Source organism: Halichoeres trimaculatus, unplaced genomic scaffold (assembly GCF_033239565.1).
Source record: "Halichoeres trimaculatus isolate MK-OKI-2021-1 unplaced genomic scaffold, fHalTri1.1 fHalTri1_scaffold_12, whole genome shotgun sequence".
Classification (NCBI taxonomy): Eukaryota; Metazoa; Chordata; class Actinopteri; order Labriformes; family Labridae; genus Halichoeres; species Halichoeres trimaculatus.
This window is the reverse complement of record NW_027437190.1, coordinates 18,789,196-18,807,189: the sequence shown is the minus strand read 5'-3', so window position 1 is coordinate 18,807,189 and position 17,994 is coordinate 18,789,196. Positions and strand designations below refer to the sequence as shown.

General features: G+C 39.5%; 1 protein-coding gene across 1 annotated transcript in view; it reads right to left on the bottom strand.

The window, feature by feature from the left end:
* The window catches only part of adamts16 (ADAM metallopeptidase with thrombospondin type 1 motif, 16), a 172,249-nt gene extending 156,520 nt beyond the window's left edge, over positions 1 to 15,729 (bottom strand). The window contains exon 1 of the mRNA XM_074683267.1: positions 15,684 to 15,729. Within this exon, the coding sequence (XP_074539368.1) occupies positions 15,684 to 15,729 (46 nt within the window). The remainder of the gene's footprint in view (positions 1 to 15,683) is intronic.
* Between the last annotated feature and the right edge of the window lie 2,265 nt (positions 15,730 to 17,994).

The following is a 17,994-nucleotide window of genomic DNA, read 5'->3' as shown; positions in this document are numbered from 1 at the left end:
CATTCTTCCTTTTCTTAAAAGGTTGGTCAACTGGTGGCTGGAAGTGAAAGGCTTATGTCTAAGCTCATGAGTATCTCAGAAATATCTCAAAATTCATCAGAACCAGAACTGGCTTATGTGCTTCTTGCACAAACCTTCAACATGCACGTGCAATTCTCATTCTCTTTTATGCATTGTCCCCTGTCATGTTCATGCAATTTTTAAAAAAAGGTTAAAAAAAGTCAGTATCACTTCTTTTTAGCTCACAAAACTGTAGTTGTTCTTTATTTGAGTGTACGTTCATGCAGCTTTGCACACTCCCTTACACTTGGCTAGAATTACACATTTACTGTGTCAACAATCACCATGATCACATACATGTCACCTTAAACCTTGCTGCAGGCACAGGGCAGACATGCACTAGACGAGGATGCCACTGAAAAGTAAAGGCGTTTTCTCTCAGTGTCAAGTTTTCACTGCTTCCTACCCACTTATCAATTCCCTTTAATAGTGCGTTAGCCAGCTGATAGCATAATTAGGCAGCTAACATCTCTTTTAGGAGTCTATTGAGCATTCTAATTAGCAGCAGATTAATGGGCAGTGAAGGCTCAGCCTCACACCACCGACACCAGCGACCCACTGTTACCTTCAGCTGCGCACCGCCCTGGGGCAAGGAAGAGGGGTGAAGTGGGGGTTGCAGTCAGTGAGCGTGTGTGTGTGTTTCTGTGTGACTGTGTATTTTAGGGGTTGAAGGGGACCACAGAGTGTGAGCGGGTTTTGATATTGTTTTAATAGTTGGCACAGAGAAAGAAGGGTTTGAGGGCTTGTGTGTGAGGTGTGCTGAGCGGGGTTAGGTCAAGGATTTATGAGTGTGTGTGGGTGTGTGTTTAGCAAAGACTGTGTACCTCCAGGTCCTTTGCAGACATTGTGAGTCATTGAAAGTCTCGCCCTAGGGGTGCCCAAGCACTAATTCTAATTATCACCAGATTACAGAGATAATGGGAGACCCCGCTGTCAAGAATCTAACACCTCTCTCTCAGACTCTTTCTCAGCCTCATATGGCCATTTTACAGCCCAGCAGTCACTAGGGTTTGCCTGGTAAATGCTAGAGAGAGTGTTCGGAGGGGGAGAATGAGGTGCAGAGAGAGTAGTTTTCAGAGTATTAGAGAGGGAGAGCAGGTGAGGAGATTGAAAGAGGACCAGAATTGACAGCAGGGTGAACGTGAGTGAAAAGAAGTTAAAGAGAGAGTTAGAGAGAGATAGAGAACGATTTAGTGATAAAGAGAGACTGCAAGGTGAGAGGGGTAGGTAAGCAGAGGGGAAACAGGAGAGATATCTTTTTTTTGCCTTACCTTTAACTTACTGCAGACAACCCTGCCCTGCCTACTCAGTGCCATCCAGCAATTCTCCCACTTAAATGACCAGTCTTAGCTGTCCCTGCCTCCCCTTTTCACTCTCTTTAGCTGGCTTTGTACTTCAAATGGACACTTTCTAGCCTTAAAAAAGTTCAGAGAAGATTCGAGAAGGTGGGCTGGATAGGCCAAATTTGAGAACTTAATACAGACCTAAAATTGTAGATTTTATACCCCTCTATGTCCTGTAAATAAAATCACAGTGAGTACACCTGAAGCCTCAATAATGTGTGAAATAATGAGGAGGAGACCATGCTAAGAAAAAACCCCAAAATCATTTAACCAGACAAAATGCTTCATGGAGGCATTTAATAGTTTTAGAAAACTGATTTATGGCAGCAAGACATGATTGGTGCAGTTCTTAGATGGAAATTTAAAAGTACATCCTTTCCTGCTAACCAAGAGTATGATCACAGCCGATCCTCTGTTCAACATAGACCTTTTACTGGTGCATGTCATGGAGAACCTGGTCAAAGGAGTCATCTACCATAAACCTGTGTTTTGTCACCAAACACACTCACTCGGTAGTCTTTGAAAAATGATACTGCTAAGCTGGTAACTTGCTGCATTGTTGTGTCTGCTCTGATTCACAGATGTTTCTATGCTTCCTGAAGTTTTGCATCAGGATGCAAAGAGAAATTGTACACCTATTATTTTTTTTTAATGTGTGGTATAAAAAAAACTGGAGACCTAATGTTTTTTCTTTAATTTTGATGACCCCCCCCCCCCAAAAAAAAATAAAAATAAAATAAAAATAAAATAAAATAAAATAATACAAATAAATAAATATAATTAAATGAAATAAAATAAAAATAAATAAAAATAAAATAAAATAAAATTGTTATGTTTACAAACTCACAGGGCTTCACTTAAATTTGTGCACTGACACAAGTTTTGAAATGAATCAATAATGAATAACTGTGTTAAAGCAATGAACTGCATAGAGGAGAAATGTGTGTTTTATTGAGATATACATATTTTGCTGTGTCTACAGAGAGAGTGAGGCAAAAGGTCAGGGAGTCTCTCCCTATGGAGCAGTCAGTGAACTGTAATCTGTGCCAAATGGCCTACACCACACTGTTCTGCCAATCTGTTGGAGCTTGGCTCTAGAAAGCACCTGCGGACACCCTGAGGCCCGTGGTTTGGGTGGTTTATCATTCCTAAGTACTACACATCAATGTATTTCAAACTTTTCCTTTGGGAGTTGGATTTTTACAGTCCCCTTGGCATGAACAAAACTGGTATTAACTGTTTGGCAGTGTACTCTTTCTGTATTTGTGTCTTTCTAAGGCAGTCATACTTTTTCTGACGTTATGTAATGTACTGTAGTTTTCATCCCAGTTTCCAATCTCTATAAAAAGTATAGGACGTACAGTAAGGGCCTTCTCAAATAGAATTACTCAACACATAAAGTCAAATGTCAACAGTTGTGCACTCACTTTAAATGACCGTTCATCACCCTGATGGATTTAGTGGGAGGGGGAATCCTGTTTTTATTCTCATATGAATCTGTTCAAGACTCTGATGGGGGCCATAAAGAATGACATATTTATCTTCAGGCCAGGTGGTTTGACAAGGACAGCCAGTGAGTTATTACAGCACACAGTACGGGGGCTTCAATGGAGACATGGCTCACTGTACAATATGGCAGGAATACCTATCTGTACTGGAGCTACATGGACAATGCTGTGATAGGAAAATATAAATTTTGATACGTCTGGATTTTTTTTATTTTAATTGACTAAAACATCCACATTTCATTATTTTAAAAGCAGAATTGAAAAAAGTCCCACATTTTCTGCCAAAGATTGCTGAATTTATGTCACACAACCTTTGTGCTTTCTTTTAACACTCATGACATCATTATCAAAGTGTACACACTGCACTCTCCTCCCCCAAGACCTTATTTATAATAAGCTCCATTAAAATTTATCATCCAAAATTTTATTGCAACCCTTATCATAAATATTGATGCTGGCGATATATAACTGTTTGTAGTTTATTACATTATATCATTATTTTCCTTACAGGGCACAGTCAGTGGTATGACCTGCGATAAATCAGCTCTCCTTAATTAATCAGGCAGCACAACAACTACCAGTTGCATTTAGAGGATTAAATATTGACTATTTATGCAGGCTATTGAAATTCTCCATCCATTCAATATCCAGGAAATGTGAAATCCACTTGCATGTGAAAAACAGTGGGATATAGTTAATTGCTACCAGGAATGAAATACTTCCTTCTATTAGCTCATTCAAAGTGGTTAGTTATCACATTAAAATGGGTGGATACATCACTGAGTATTTCAATGATTTAATTGTGTCTTTCAGTTCAATGAACAAATAAAGTTACCAGGACAAGAAACATGCCTGTGTGTCACTTAAACTATGTGGCCCTTTTATTATATTACATATGTTTATTTATGCTTTTAATGCAAATAACATTTTCCTGGGGCAATACAAGATTGTTGCAAGTTTGAAATGTGGTTTAAGTCAGTCAATAGCAAGTGTAAAATCCACTGGGGAGCACGGTCAGTTCAGCCTCTTTAATGAGAAACCAGCCAGAGAACCACAACTGAAGCTACTGCTGTCAGCTCCTGCAGACCAGGTCAACCTTATCACATAACTCAGAAACTGCTTCATTTTGTTTTATTTTTTCCCCATGTCTGAAGAGTTACACGATAAGAGTAATAAAATTAAAGTCAGATTTTGTGACATACCAGCCTCCCAAGCGGCAAAATCAGAAGAGTGAAAAAAAAAGGTACCCTGTGTCCACAGGGGGTTGTCCAAACCATCACCAATTGAAAGTTCCTCATGTGCTTAAAAGAAATGGATCTGAGCATGAAATTATTACCTTTTTATTCATTAATCTATTTAATTTTTTAGATTCAGTAAAACTTGGGTATGAGATCAGCCTAGCTTGTAGGGGGAACATTATGTATACAAAAGCAACATCTGTACAGCAGTGGTCAGACTTAACCCTGAATATTGGCTTTGTTCTGCATGCCAGTCTCTAGCCTCTTCTCCCAATAATCCCTGTTCCTCCCCAGTTGTCCAGTCCAATAGAAGGGAAGTACCAAAATAAGATTTCACAAAAATTCCAGTTATCATTGACAAAGAGTCTGCTTCATAAGATACAATACAGAGTCTGTGCTGTTTTGCAATCAGCATGCTCTCATAAACCATTGTCTCGCCACTTGTTCTGCCTTATTCCCTGTACAGTACATAAACCTATAATTGCTGCCATATAACAAATCTGCCTCTGACAACACAGAGGGAAAGAGAGAGAGAAAGATTGGGAAATGGACTTTCCCAATGTGCCTCATGCTTCAGAAGAATGGCACGTTTGTCATTTATGTATATATTTCAAAGGCCTTCTCCTGTAAAGCAATCCACTGGCATTCTTTCCCGGCTCGGCCCGTTCTGTGGGACCGCTGTGTTGTCTGCTGAGGCATGTGGAGCTGGGGCTGGGGAGTTAAATGGATTAATTACCTCTAAGGTCCTTTTGCGTCTTTTATTTCACAGACAGACTCACCGGGGGCTTTTGAAATGCACACACACCGCCCCATTCCTAATGACATAATCACATAATTAGGTGAATTTCAAATGGAATCGCCACATAAGTAGGGGGTTAATTTTCCTCCTGGTCTATTCATGTGATTCACTGGTGTTTTAGGTCGCTAGTTTCTACACTGAGAGGAGGCTACATGACAAAACCTCCAAGGAAATACAGGAATTTGGCAAGAATAGAAACTGTACTCTGAATATAAACAGATTACACAGTGGATTGCCTGTTGGGTATAAAATGAGATGTGGCAAACTTTTCGAGCCTTAATATAACACTGAGTTAAACTAGTAAATTGGTTAAATTTCTATTTTGTTGATTAGTTATTGTATCTATTGGAACATCTAATTTCATAGGGAATGATATCCTGGCTCAGTGTCAACTTAACTCTATGGAGGGAAAGAGGAGGTAAAGCCTTGTTTCCAGAGCAACAGATCTCAAATAAAGATTTCCCCTTCTCCAGGAAACTCTGAGGTGACACGGCTGAAATGCTCTCCTCATTGACTCCAAACACAGGTCCAGTGCCCACAAACACTTGGGCCTGTGCGGAGCCGTCTAATATGTGATGTGAAACAAGAAGGTGTCTTTTCATTCAGTCCACTGTGGGCTTTAGTGAGAACAATCAACAGCTCTCCACAGCAAGGAGGCGTGAGCAGCAATCCTTTTCTCCTCCCAGCTACAGGAGGAGACAAAATCAGATAATTAAATGTGAGAAACAGCGTAGAAGGCAAGAAAAGGGGATGGACCTTTCTGCACGGCTAGCTTCCTGAAGCTACCTGCTCAGGCGTGCAGCTAGCCGACGAGCTAGCCATGGCGGTATATAGTGAGGGCCCTGCAGCGTGGAAACGGTAAGAGAGCAGACCGTGACAAAAAGGGACGGCACGGCCCCTCAATGCTCCACCTGGCAAACACAGACGGTTGTCAGGGACCGGCAAGTCAGGCATGTCCTCTTCAAGTGGCACCACGTCCATCAGAGCCCGTTCTGAATGGGCCCTCTTGCTGTTTGCATGGCCTGAGCTCCAATGATATGCCTCACTCCCCTCTGAAGCTCCATAGAATGGTTTCGGTGTTGCAGCGATGGGAGGAGAGGTGTTGAGCCAAGGCTTTTGTTGGAGGTAGATAATGGGAGAGAGAGGAAAGTGTTAAAAATGATTGTGTCTCTGTCGGGGCTCTGTGTAGAGATCTGTGGACTGAATCACATCATAATAAGGAAGTGAAGCGGAGCAGGTCGCCTTTTTATACTTCTTCAACAAGACATGACATGGCAGCCATGTTGGGTCTCCTGGTCAAATATGTTGCCACTGCTGGGCAAAGAAAGCTATTGTTAAGAAGCAGAGAGGTCACCTTAGAAGATGATGCCTGTAAATATGCCGGGATTGTTGCATAAAAAGATCTTTCCATACAAATGTAAAATGAGGAATCTCATGCATCATCGATATGTTGCCTCAACATCTTACTTCTCCCTGCTGCTGCTGTGATGAGTAATAAGGAAACCACTATACTTTTGGAAAGCACATTTCACCAATATGCATTTAGAATCAAACAGAAATATTAAGCACTAAAACACTTTGAGTCTGAGGTACTACCTACTAACTTATCATACAGGTGCATCTAATCAGACTGATGTCAGAGGGCAACCCCGTCACAAAAGCTGACTGAGCACTTTTGGGGTTTGGGTGAATCACCAAAGACCTGTGGAGGAAACTGAATTTAAGAAGTTCACTACAGCGCTTTGAAAATAATTGGCATTTAACTACAGGCCAGTCAACATGGCAGAGGACTCACTCTTAAGTTAGCACGTTGTTACCAGTCATTTGTAGAAAACACTGGTTTCATGTGTTTTCCTTGCTCTTTGTGCGAGGCAAATTCCTCTAAAGGCAACAAGGTGCCAACCACTCATTTATACAGTGTTTCTTATGTTAACATAAGATGTTCTTATTTCAAAATTACAGAAAAATCTATCTTGATATAATAAAAAAAAAAATCTTAGAACAACAGAAGTGCATCACATAATACGGTATGGATTTTTATTTGTTTCCAAGAAGAACATTGCCAGATTCAAAACTAGTGATCACAGTCCAACATTACTCTCATTCAGTTGAAATAACAGCTATTTATTTGGTCATTTGTAAACTAATCCCACCAATTTTCTTCAATAAACGGCTTATTCAAAGTTAAATGATATACCAGTTCCCCCATAGAATTGAATCAAACATTAGTAAATAGATGGGGATGGAAAACCCTTGTGTCAGCCTCAGTGTGGAAAGTGTTATTATTCCAAATGAATTGTTTTTCAGTAGCAATAAATACTGCAAACCCTTTCTTACATCTGTGTACCGCTTGTGTTTGTGTGCACTGTTGTGTGTTTGCTTCTGGGTCTCACATGAATACAAATACCTCTGTTAAGGGCCAGTGAGAGCACAGCTTTCTTCACTCTATTGACTGGAAATCTAGTTGTCTCATCTCTCTAAGCAGATGTCTTTCCCCAAGCATCTGTTTGTATTAGTACTGTAATTGCTGGTGATAATAAGCCCATTGATTCAGTATCTAAGGAAATAGTCAATCAGGGCAGCTCATTCGTCTTACTTTTCCTGACAGTTTCCCCTCTAGCTAAACAGACAGTGCCAGGGCGCGGGCTTTGTTGACTGGATTGGAAAAGCAGACTGTGGTGGGTTGGGAATGGCTGGCCTGTCGACTCTGAGTGAGTGATGGGATCGGTGCAAACACACCAGTGACCCAATGGCCCTTACAGGAGGCCTTGGGTGATAGATGTGTTGATTTGTTTATAGACACCACGGCCCATTCTTGGCTCTCTCTCACTGCTCCCTCTCCTAGAATCCATACTATATTTTCTTTGCTCTGCCTTTTTCTGCACCGTTGATCCCACTCTGTGTTGAAGAGAAGTTACTTGCTACCTGACCTATGCCACCAGCCAATTAAAAGCACAAGTGGGCTTTGATGTTTCATTTACAGCAATTACTGGTGCTATAGCAAGATGCTGTTTGCTATCTTTGGGTCGTCTGCCACTTATCAGTATTATTTGAAATTCCAATCCCATGGAAAAAAAAAAAAAAAATAATAATAATAATAAAAAAAATAAAACAATGTTTTGTATGTGTGTTACAAATTAAGCACAGGTGGAATCCATAATTGGACTTTATTTGACATCAGTCAGCTTTAATAACAATAAAATCCACAAACCTAAAAATCAATATTAAAATTAAAACCTGTTGAAGATCTGATGATCTCTCACACCCTTGCAATAGAGAGGGTCATCATGATCCAAGCTCAGTGAAAGCTTTAATCCAAACACATGATATACAGTCACAAATTGTCTAAAATTTATTTCAAATCAGAACAGGGTCCTTTTTTTCAGGTAAAAACTCAAGGTTCATGTGATAGGAATTCATTATACTGATTCAGAATATTTGGTTCAGCAAGAACCATCTCTTTTAATTACCAAGTATCTTTTCATACTGCTGGTCATGTACAATAGCTGGCTTCAGAGCCATGTTCAACACATCATGAAAGAAGTACTGATTTCCTGCAGTGAAGTCAAGTAACACACAAAAAAGTTCACATTAACGAAAACTTAATTTAATGGAGCTTTTATTTTTTCAAACTGACATCCACACTGAAAGTTTATTTTAAAAAGTAGGGTTAGGCTTAAGGTTAGATGTGCCTAGCCCTGCATTTCAGTTACCTTCACCACATGACCCCTTACATTATCATCTTTTCAACAGCAATTACACCTGCATGGTTCACTTGATTTCTCTTCAAGAGTAAGGCAATACTATGTGTAATTTCAAGAATTAGAAATGAGCTCAAACTGTAGAAATCATGTTTGTCCCATTTGACCTTTTGTGAGAATTTTTTGAGTGTGATTCTGGAGTGACTTGTTTCAAAGTTACATCCTTCAGTGATGAAGACACTGATTTACTGACAGGTAAATCTTTTTCCTAGAATTTAATTTTTTTGGATTTGGGGCTTAAACATGGCTTAATAACTGCATGTATTTTCTTTTATAGAACTAAATGAATATCATCTTCATTTTGTCACCTTAATAGAGCACATTCTAGCCTTCATTTGAAAACATGCTGTTTAAATTAAAGTGAAGATGTAGACACCCCTGACGTTCCTTGAAAATCCAGATTCTGCTTTAATAAAGTTTGGTTCTGTAGTTACTTTTTGAAAAATGCACACATTGTGTCCTCTCTTTTTGTAGTGGTAATTCTTGAGTACTCTGTTAATAAATTAAAAAAAAACACCTCTTAACATTCAACTTTGCAGTGAGAGCACGTTTTTTGGACCATAGGCAAAGTAGACTCATTAGTTTCCCTCCATAAAGCAGCAACAACCCAAAAGGTGAGTGAAATCTAAATACCTTCACAGAGTGGAATGAGAGTAAAAGTGAACCATGTCCTGCCTAGTTAATGATTGTCCCATTCAGTGTCCAATGTGTCCAGCTCTACGACTTCAGAAGCCATAATATTGTCACAAATAAATCACCAAGCGCTGGCCTAAACTAAATGTGTTCATTGGTTGGGGTCAAAGGTTAGAGCCACCCATTATTCTGTACTGCCAAAGGGCCATTATTGCCATGTCAATGATGTTACAAATGAGACTTTGTGATGAATCTTTTCCCAGCACTTCAAACATGGTGGGCTGAACTGAAGCCTACAAATGGGCACAGGCTAAAGATGTAGACATTTTGGTAGTCCTGTTTAGTTGCATTCTGAACTTAACGTGTTGTAGATCTGGAGTAACTTTTTGAAAAGCAGAGAAAGGTGCCATCACAGGTTCTTAAAAGAATAAAAAATGAAACACCCCAACTTTGAATGATGGACAGAGAAGCCCCAACAAGTCAAAAATGCCAGCCTTTATTCTTTGATCTTGATTACGCATCAATGTTTTCTTTAACGATGAAAGAAAGATAACTTAAGGAAAAACAGAAATTAAAAGGATCTTAACCTATGAAGCATACTCAAACACACATTCACACCGCTCTGCACACACTCACACACAATCACAGGAGAGGAAAAGGGGATAGAACAGAATTCTTTACGGCCTGTCACAGTGTCAGAAGCAAGTTCACGGTGAGCGTGTCTTATTATGCACGGCATCCGAAAAACTGCGGTGAATTAGCAAAACATATGGCGACTTAATGATATCAATGAAGTGGCCATGAGGGCTGCCTAGGAGCAACAAATCTGTTAGATGCGGAGTGGTGTTAGCTCACCGTGCCCCACTGTTTCCCTCTGACTGATAGAACAAGCCAACGCTACGTCCATTAAGATCAATACGGCAGCCATTAAGATAGTAAAAAGCACATTTACCAGGGTTGTCAGGCTCATTATTGCAAGCAGATGGCAGCCCTTGCACTTACAATTCTAGACAAGGGAAGCTGTGACAAGACTTCAAATTAGAATCTATAATGCTAATCTATGGCCTGCTGGTGCAGGGGAGATAAAAAAGCATTATCCAGCACAAGACGCTGAGTACTGGACTGGACTTCTCTGGCCTCATGAAGCCCTTTTGCATTGGGTATTCAAACTGATATTAAAGATTTTTTTTTAAAATCGCTATAAATTTAGGAAAAGATAAGGATGACTGTTCTTTTCTTAACTGTGCATAAAGTTCATCCTCAACTAAAAAAGAGGTACACAGGTTGATTTGATGGTTGTTTGAGAATCTAAGTAATGTTGAGTTAAGGAATTGCTGATCAACTTATTGCTGGATAGAATAGCTGCAGTTTTTTTTAAATATATATTTAGCGAGTAATCATTTGGGATTAAAACTTTGTCAAGCAAAATAATAATAATAAAAAAGTTAAAAAGAAAGATAGAAATTGTCTTGTTCCACCAGTTCTGTATAAGTTCCCTGTTGATGTGTTGTGCAGAGTCTGAATTAAACAAACAGAAAGTTGGTGACTTTTTTTTTTTTAACTTAAGTTGTGTCAGTGATATCACCAAAAATATGTAAGATCTTTTCTTAGAGCTTAACGTCCACGTATTGTTGCAGAACTGATTTTATTACTTCCTTCAGCCAATCAGTGAAAAGCTCTTTCCCTGCTGCTGTGTCTGTTACAATGCTTACTCACATGCCTCATTGTCTCTGAACAGGCTAACGACTCAAAATAACTGACTGAAACAAAAGGGTTAAATGTAACAAAGCTTTATGATGATCAACAGTTAATCTACAGCTAGAGTAAAAAAAAACAACAGTTACACTGGGTGTTGAAATTGATCCATTAACATGATGGTTCTCTTGTGTGTGGTGTAGATTAAATGATCTCTGCTTGAGGAAAAGAACAGTGGGATTGTAAATTCAAGTCAGTGAGGGGCACATTGTGGATGCAGGTTTTGTGGATAGTGAACTCATCTGCTCCTCTTTGTCCTGCTAATACTCCCACCAGTCAAAAAGTGTAGGGTAAGGTCGAGGATTTAAACTGTAACTTTTATTTCTTTGAACTTTCTGTGCAGTTGCAACCTGAAGATTTTAACATCTTGAAAATCCTGTTCAAAAAAAGGTTTCTTAGGCACATACACAGAGCTGGTGCAGATCACAACATAGTATTAAGACTCTAGATGCAATATATATGACAACGGTCACAAGTGACTGGGAAGAGGAGAAGCTGTAATAAATGATGCAGAACTGACATGGAGAGCAGGAGGGAGGGGTCAGCTGCTCAGGGTAACCACTCTGCTAATCATGAGAACAACTGAAACAATCCATAAAGACATTAACACTTCATTCACTCAGGGCATCAGCACACATTTGGAGAGGTCTCACCAGGGCAATAATACTGTGACAAATTCAGCAACAAGAGATCAATGTTAAGGAGCACCACAGGAGCCTGGGAAAGAGTTTAGGAGAGAGGAGCCACACTGCTGCAACCAGTAGCTTTTGCATAATAGGTTAAAAAAAACTACAGAATAAAGAGTCAAATTTTCCTGGATTACTGCAGAAAAGATTAAAGCCCAGTTTCAAGCAATGTTACATCAAGGAAAGCTGGCTTTTGTATCATATCCTTATTTTCCCTTTCAGGATGAAGTCATGCTCTGCTCTTGTTCTTCCTGCTCTTTCTCTCCCTCCCCAGACCTCTCCAAATAAATGGCTAAAAAGAGATCTACTTAAAGCTGTCAGAAGGTGTCGGAGCCAACAGCCGGGCCATTCCGCACGACCTACTCCCTGACCCCCTCTTTTCAGGGGTCACTTGTAGGCTGCCTCTGGTGGGAGTGTGGGGTAGTCATGCACTGAATGACAATGTATAAACATATGAATTGCTCCCTCTTGGTTTGCTCCCTTTCAAAGGCTGGTGGAGAGCGCTTTTAGAGGTTTTCAGGGTTTATCTTAATTTGCAGAGAATCAGGGCTTTGAGGGAAATCTCAGATTTTATTTTGAGACAGGCAGATAAGAAACGCTTTAAGTTGATATCTGTGAGATAAGCACGATTTTGACATTAAAATGACAAGAGATTAGGTTTTTTTTGGCGACTCTGAAGTTGCTCGGTGACTCCAATGTCCCTGAGATCTTGAAGCAATAATAGAAACACAAAAGAGCAACAACCCTGCAAGACTAATGATTTGAAGTGACCCGAGGTGATCTGACAAGATGTTTTAAATGCATGTTTTCTATATCAATACCGCACCGATTTTACCCATCATTAGGCCGGACACATAAAATCCATAATTGGCAGAGATATTAGCCAGTAATTACTGACCTCCTCTCATAGGACATTTTGAAAATTCACCCAGTTAATATGGCACAGATGATAAATTATTCCATTGCTTTGTGTTAATCACTACAGTGGAGTCATAAGGGCTCGGCCCCAAAGCTCAGTTTTAACATTAATGCCCTACCTCTCATCAATATTAATGGGTGCCTTTAGTAAGAGGATGGTTTGTGCATGTGTGTGTGTATGTGTGTGTGTATGTGTGTATGAGTGTGTGGGCAAGAAGAAGGGAGTGAGAGAGACATGTTAGACTCAGACGCTGAAGGTACACGACAGGAAACTGAACCAGGTTTATACGCAAAGGGAGACAAAGGGAAGGAAAGAAGAAACTCACCTTACACTTTTAGTTAATATATCTTGTTTTATTGCTGACCATGGTTGACTTGTTTTTTTTTTTTTTGTATAACTCAAATCTGAAATATTTCAACTTCTCCCTTCTCTCACTTTATCCTTTGTCTAGATTTTGAGTGTTTTGTCTTTATGTGTGTTTTCAGCAGAGGATGTTAATTAGCAGCTGAGACGGATGCAAGTGTGAGCAATTGTTTAATTTCACGTAAGGCTAGTGTGAACTTGCACTTGAGTGAAACAATGAAGAAAAAAAGGTTGAGGCAGAGAGAGCTTGAAAAGAGAGAGGCAGATATAAGAGGTTAATAAATGATGTGATGATAATCAAGGAGCTACAAGAAGGGATAAGGAGGGAAGAGAAGATGCCGGTTGGCCACTAGTGAGGGGGCCTGAGTTTGACAGATGCTTCCAGTGATGACCATCTGCCCTGAACAGCAGAGGTGCTGAACTGCAGGTTTTAAAGCTGCTCCTTCCTACAGCTCCAAATGAAGCGGAGGAGAGGACCTCTGGACAAAAGGTTGTGCTGAGAGAGGAGCGAGGGCCACGCCACCGCTGTACAACTTTAATTTATGATGGATGAGAGCGGAGGAAAGGTCAGGTGGTGATAAATATGAGAGCGTTTGTCCCGGGAGGTCATCAATTATGCCGCGGCTTCTAACTTTCGATCTTGCGGGCGAAATGGATCTCTTCTTTGTAAGAAAACTATCTCTCAGAAAATTGGAGTGTATTAATCAAATTGGTGACGAAGGAGGGACGGAGTGTGAGGGGAAAGATATCAACTTAAATCTGAGCTGTGATCCATATCCAAGATGGGGCTCACACTGTGTTTTGATGCATAACCGTATCCTCAGGCTGCATTAAAAGACACAGGGTTAGCCTTAAGATTGCATTTGTTGCGGGTTAAGATTTTTATCTTCACCCTGGATAAAAATCACAAACTTTCCAGCTTTTAAGTTGATAATCAAGTTTTAAACATTACATCAAATTTTCCTAAGAAGCTAAAAACTTTTGGAAAATGCATCAGCTTGAATATTTAAAACAGCTGTAGCATTGCCATGCTTCTAAACCTTACAGTGCTTAATAGATTAAATTATATGGGGTTTTGAAAGAGAAATTAGTTGACTACAGTTCTTGCTGGAAAATGCAAAAGGCTAATAAATGAATGCATGCTTTTCTTTTTATTGTGTCTGCAACACAAAAACAGACCAAAACAGCACATTACATGGATCAAATGAAAGCACCTCTCCAGCTCCTACAAGCTTCTTTTTCTTTGAATCCTCTCCAAAAACTGGGCTAAATTCCATCCAGAGGTAATGAAATACAGAGGTCCCCTCTTGAAAGGGCCAAAAGAAACGACAATAAGATCACAGCGGCTGACCTTTGACCGAGGCCACCGTCCTTTTATCATCACCGTCCTTCCCCTTTTCTTCCCCTTGGCAAAAAACTGCCACTCGCGGAAAAGTTATTAGCCTCCTGCTATTGTTTCACAAACTCAGCCTGGTAATGTAGAAAAGATTGCGATGATTATGGGATAAACTGAAGAAAGAGAGACAAAGCGGGAGAAACAGAAGATATGGGTTGATGGGACGGGAAGTAAAAGTCCCAGTTCCTTTCTTCCCTGGTGGTGTATATCAAACCAGAGCTGAAGGGGTAATGGTCTTTTTATTCAGCTGACAAGAAGCCAGGATGTTGAGCCCCCCTTCCAATCGATGGCCCTCCATTGTCTCCCTGCTAGCACACATAGACAAAAAAAAAACCTTTACTTGAATTATCTGCTACAGCCCCAAACAGCTGTTTTTTAACACAGTTGAAAAGATAAAGAAATATATTAGGGGGGCCTCTGTAGAAGTGGTGACCCCAATGAAAATGTATTACCCCAGTGCCACCTCTAATTTCAGCCCCCAGCAGCTTTTACTAGTACGATGGCTTTTTAATTGTGGACCCCCTTTTGTGTTTTGTGCTGGCAATGAGTTATTCATTCCATGTAGATGACCCAGTCTGTCTTTAAAAGCTTTTCAGGATGTTATGCCAGTCACAATATTTCACTATCTATATATTTTTTTCCTTTATACATAAAAAATAAAATAAAATTAACTTTTTTTATTTTAAACTTTAGATTCTGAACTTTCTATTTTCCACTTTTTTAAATAGGTCCAGCCTGAAGTCTACGTTCACGCATCACCTCAAATTCTGCTTCTTTCACAGTAAATTATTGTGTTGCCCTTTCCCCCAAAATAATATTGATTGATGGATTCTAAACAACAACAGTATATTTCCTCTGTCACCTTTAATTGTGTTTATCTCACCTCCCCACCTTCCCATAAGTCTTTGTTTGCAGGGCGACATCTTGATTGTTCAAAGCCCTGAAAGAAAACTAACAAAAACCCAGCCGTTAAACCCCGGGTCAACACTCATATTTTGTACCTGACTTACCATCACAATAAACTGCCTCTTCGGAAAGCTGAGAGACAAGTGCCACACAGAAATAGCAAATAAAAGATTCACAATCAGAAAATCCTTTCTGTTGGTCATGCACTTGAACAAGGGTAAGGAGTATCGGGTCAGTTATTATTGTCACTACCTCAATCCCAACCCCCCTCACCTCTAATCAACTAAAAAAAAAAAGCAAGGGGCTCCTTTCTTACCTCTGTAGTCCCAGGGTATGGTGTAGGGGTCTCCTAAATGTGCCATGTCGTATTGATCCATATGATCCTTCAAAAAAAAAAAAAAAAAAAAAAAAAAAAGCCAGGCTAGCACTTACACACAACCCCAGCTGAGTAAGGGCTATCGCTGCGCTATGAAGCTAATCAATTGTCTTCTGCATGACCATGTCAGTTTTCTTCTGGGTGCCTTATTTCATCTGCAAAGTTGTAGCAAAATGGACTAATAGGGTACACTGGAAGGTATTAGCGATTGTTTTCTAATCTATCATTTTGTTGTTGATGAAATGTGAAAAGTACGTTTGCTCTAGGGGAAGCATGGACATTTTAAAATTTGCAAAGGATTTCTTGAGTTGAGGCTCTGCATTGCAGCTTATTCATGAAATTACATTCTGTTGTGTGTTTTAGTTTTTATTTTTATCAGTTTAGAGTAAAAATAAAAATGCAACATTTATGGAGTGCCATGTGTTCTTTAACTGATTTCAGCTGGAATGATAAGCACATTAAAAAGAGAAAGAAATGTAATTTACAATTAAAATGCTTAGAGCAATCACTCAGCTGTGAGGACTTCCATGTTTGGTGGATAATACGTATGACTGAGAAGGATTTGTGAACGATTAGCACGTAATTTGCTGCCAGCTGTGCCTCATGAAATCAATTTAGTTGACATTTTGAACTTTAACCAAAGCCATGTATGCCCAAATTAGTGATCCAATATCCTCCCCTCCTTTTTTTCCCTTCTGCAAGCATTTCAACTGCTTCTACGGGAATCTGGATTTGGTTTTTATAAAAACACCACGCCTTAGCTCCCACAGCTTGCAAAATGACATGGATTTACTGCAGCTGACTAAAACAATTTCTCGTCTGCAAAAATGACAATCAAAACAACTTCTGTTCTGCAACGTGTTATTTCAGATCGACAAACAGATGCAGAAAATCCTGACAGAAAACCCAGCAGAGCCTGAAGGAGAGTTCGGTTGACCTCAAAACTTCTAACTCTGTTTGTAATGTTTTGGCCTAACACTGCCGAGGGTCTGGTCACTGTGTTATCTAACAAGTTTATTTCAAGTGAGGAAACAGTGATAGAAAAAGAATATAGGAAGACCAGTTTTCAGAAGTACATGTCTGCTGTGGAATTGTAAGCACTCAGGTTCACAATGTCATCCTCATGCCTGGGCTGTGCTGTGCAAGAAGAAAAAGAGGGGAGGGGAAAAAAGAACTAGCAGCACTGGGTTTTTCTGAAAGCTAATATGTGACCCACTGATGAAAAGTTCCTCCTTCGGAATTAAGTTGAATGTCCAGCGTTATCTCTCTGTTGGAATTTCTCTTATCGCCCTGAGAGAAGTGAGTGACAGATTGATGCAAGTTCTTACCTGAGCCTCCCCACGTACCCTCTATATGTATCCTGCAACGGACAGATACTGTTAGTGCGCCTCGCTATTTTATACTTAGACCTCTCAAAAGCTGTTGAGAGACGGGGGTAAGAGAGATGGTCCTGGGCATCCGTGTGCTTGGGTGGGAGGGGGATTTGGTTTCAAGAGATGGTGGAGCTCTGTCTGCACACCAAAATAAAATTAGTGCACAGCATAGAGCCTTATGAAAAGAACAAAAAATGTAATGTAAAAATCTCAGTGAAGTTTTAACTTTATGTCTAAATTTTCTGTCATGACACCTCTGAACCAGAAAATGATTTAAAGAGCTGCAACAAACAGCAGGGTAGTTGAAAATGCATATCTGTATCAGCCATAGCTGTGTCCATGAAGTGATGGATACCTACCAAGTACACTTTTATCTTATTCACATTAACACTGTTTAAATTTGTTAATTTGTCTTTAAAGCAGAATATAAAACAAATGAGAACTGATTGTTTTAGATATTAATGTGCAGGCAACTTACATGACATAGACAGGTCTAGAATTTTAATCGACCTTTATTTACAGCATTGTTTAGTCATTTCTTCATTTTTCAACACTGGTATAAAATTTCAAGGAGAAAAAAAAATCTTTAATTAATCCTTCTTTTGCTGATGACTGTTCGCAAAAACCGATATAGAAATGACAAAACAGGTAACACTGATAATCACTTTGAGAAGTGTAGCCCATTGCATATTGCATATTCCATCCCTTCTTATTTCACTTTTTTCCCTCTTTTTAACTTAGTTTCTGCACTTTTATATGGTAATACAGTTTGTTTCATGGTTTTGTTTTACCATTTATACTGTATGTCTTCTTGGTGTTTTTTATGCAAACCGTTAACATTTTTCTTCCACATTATGCCTTTATTTTTATTTTTTTAA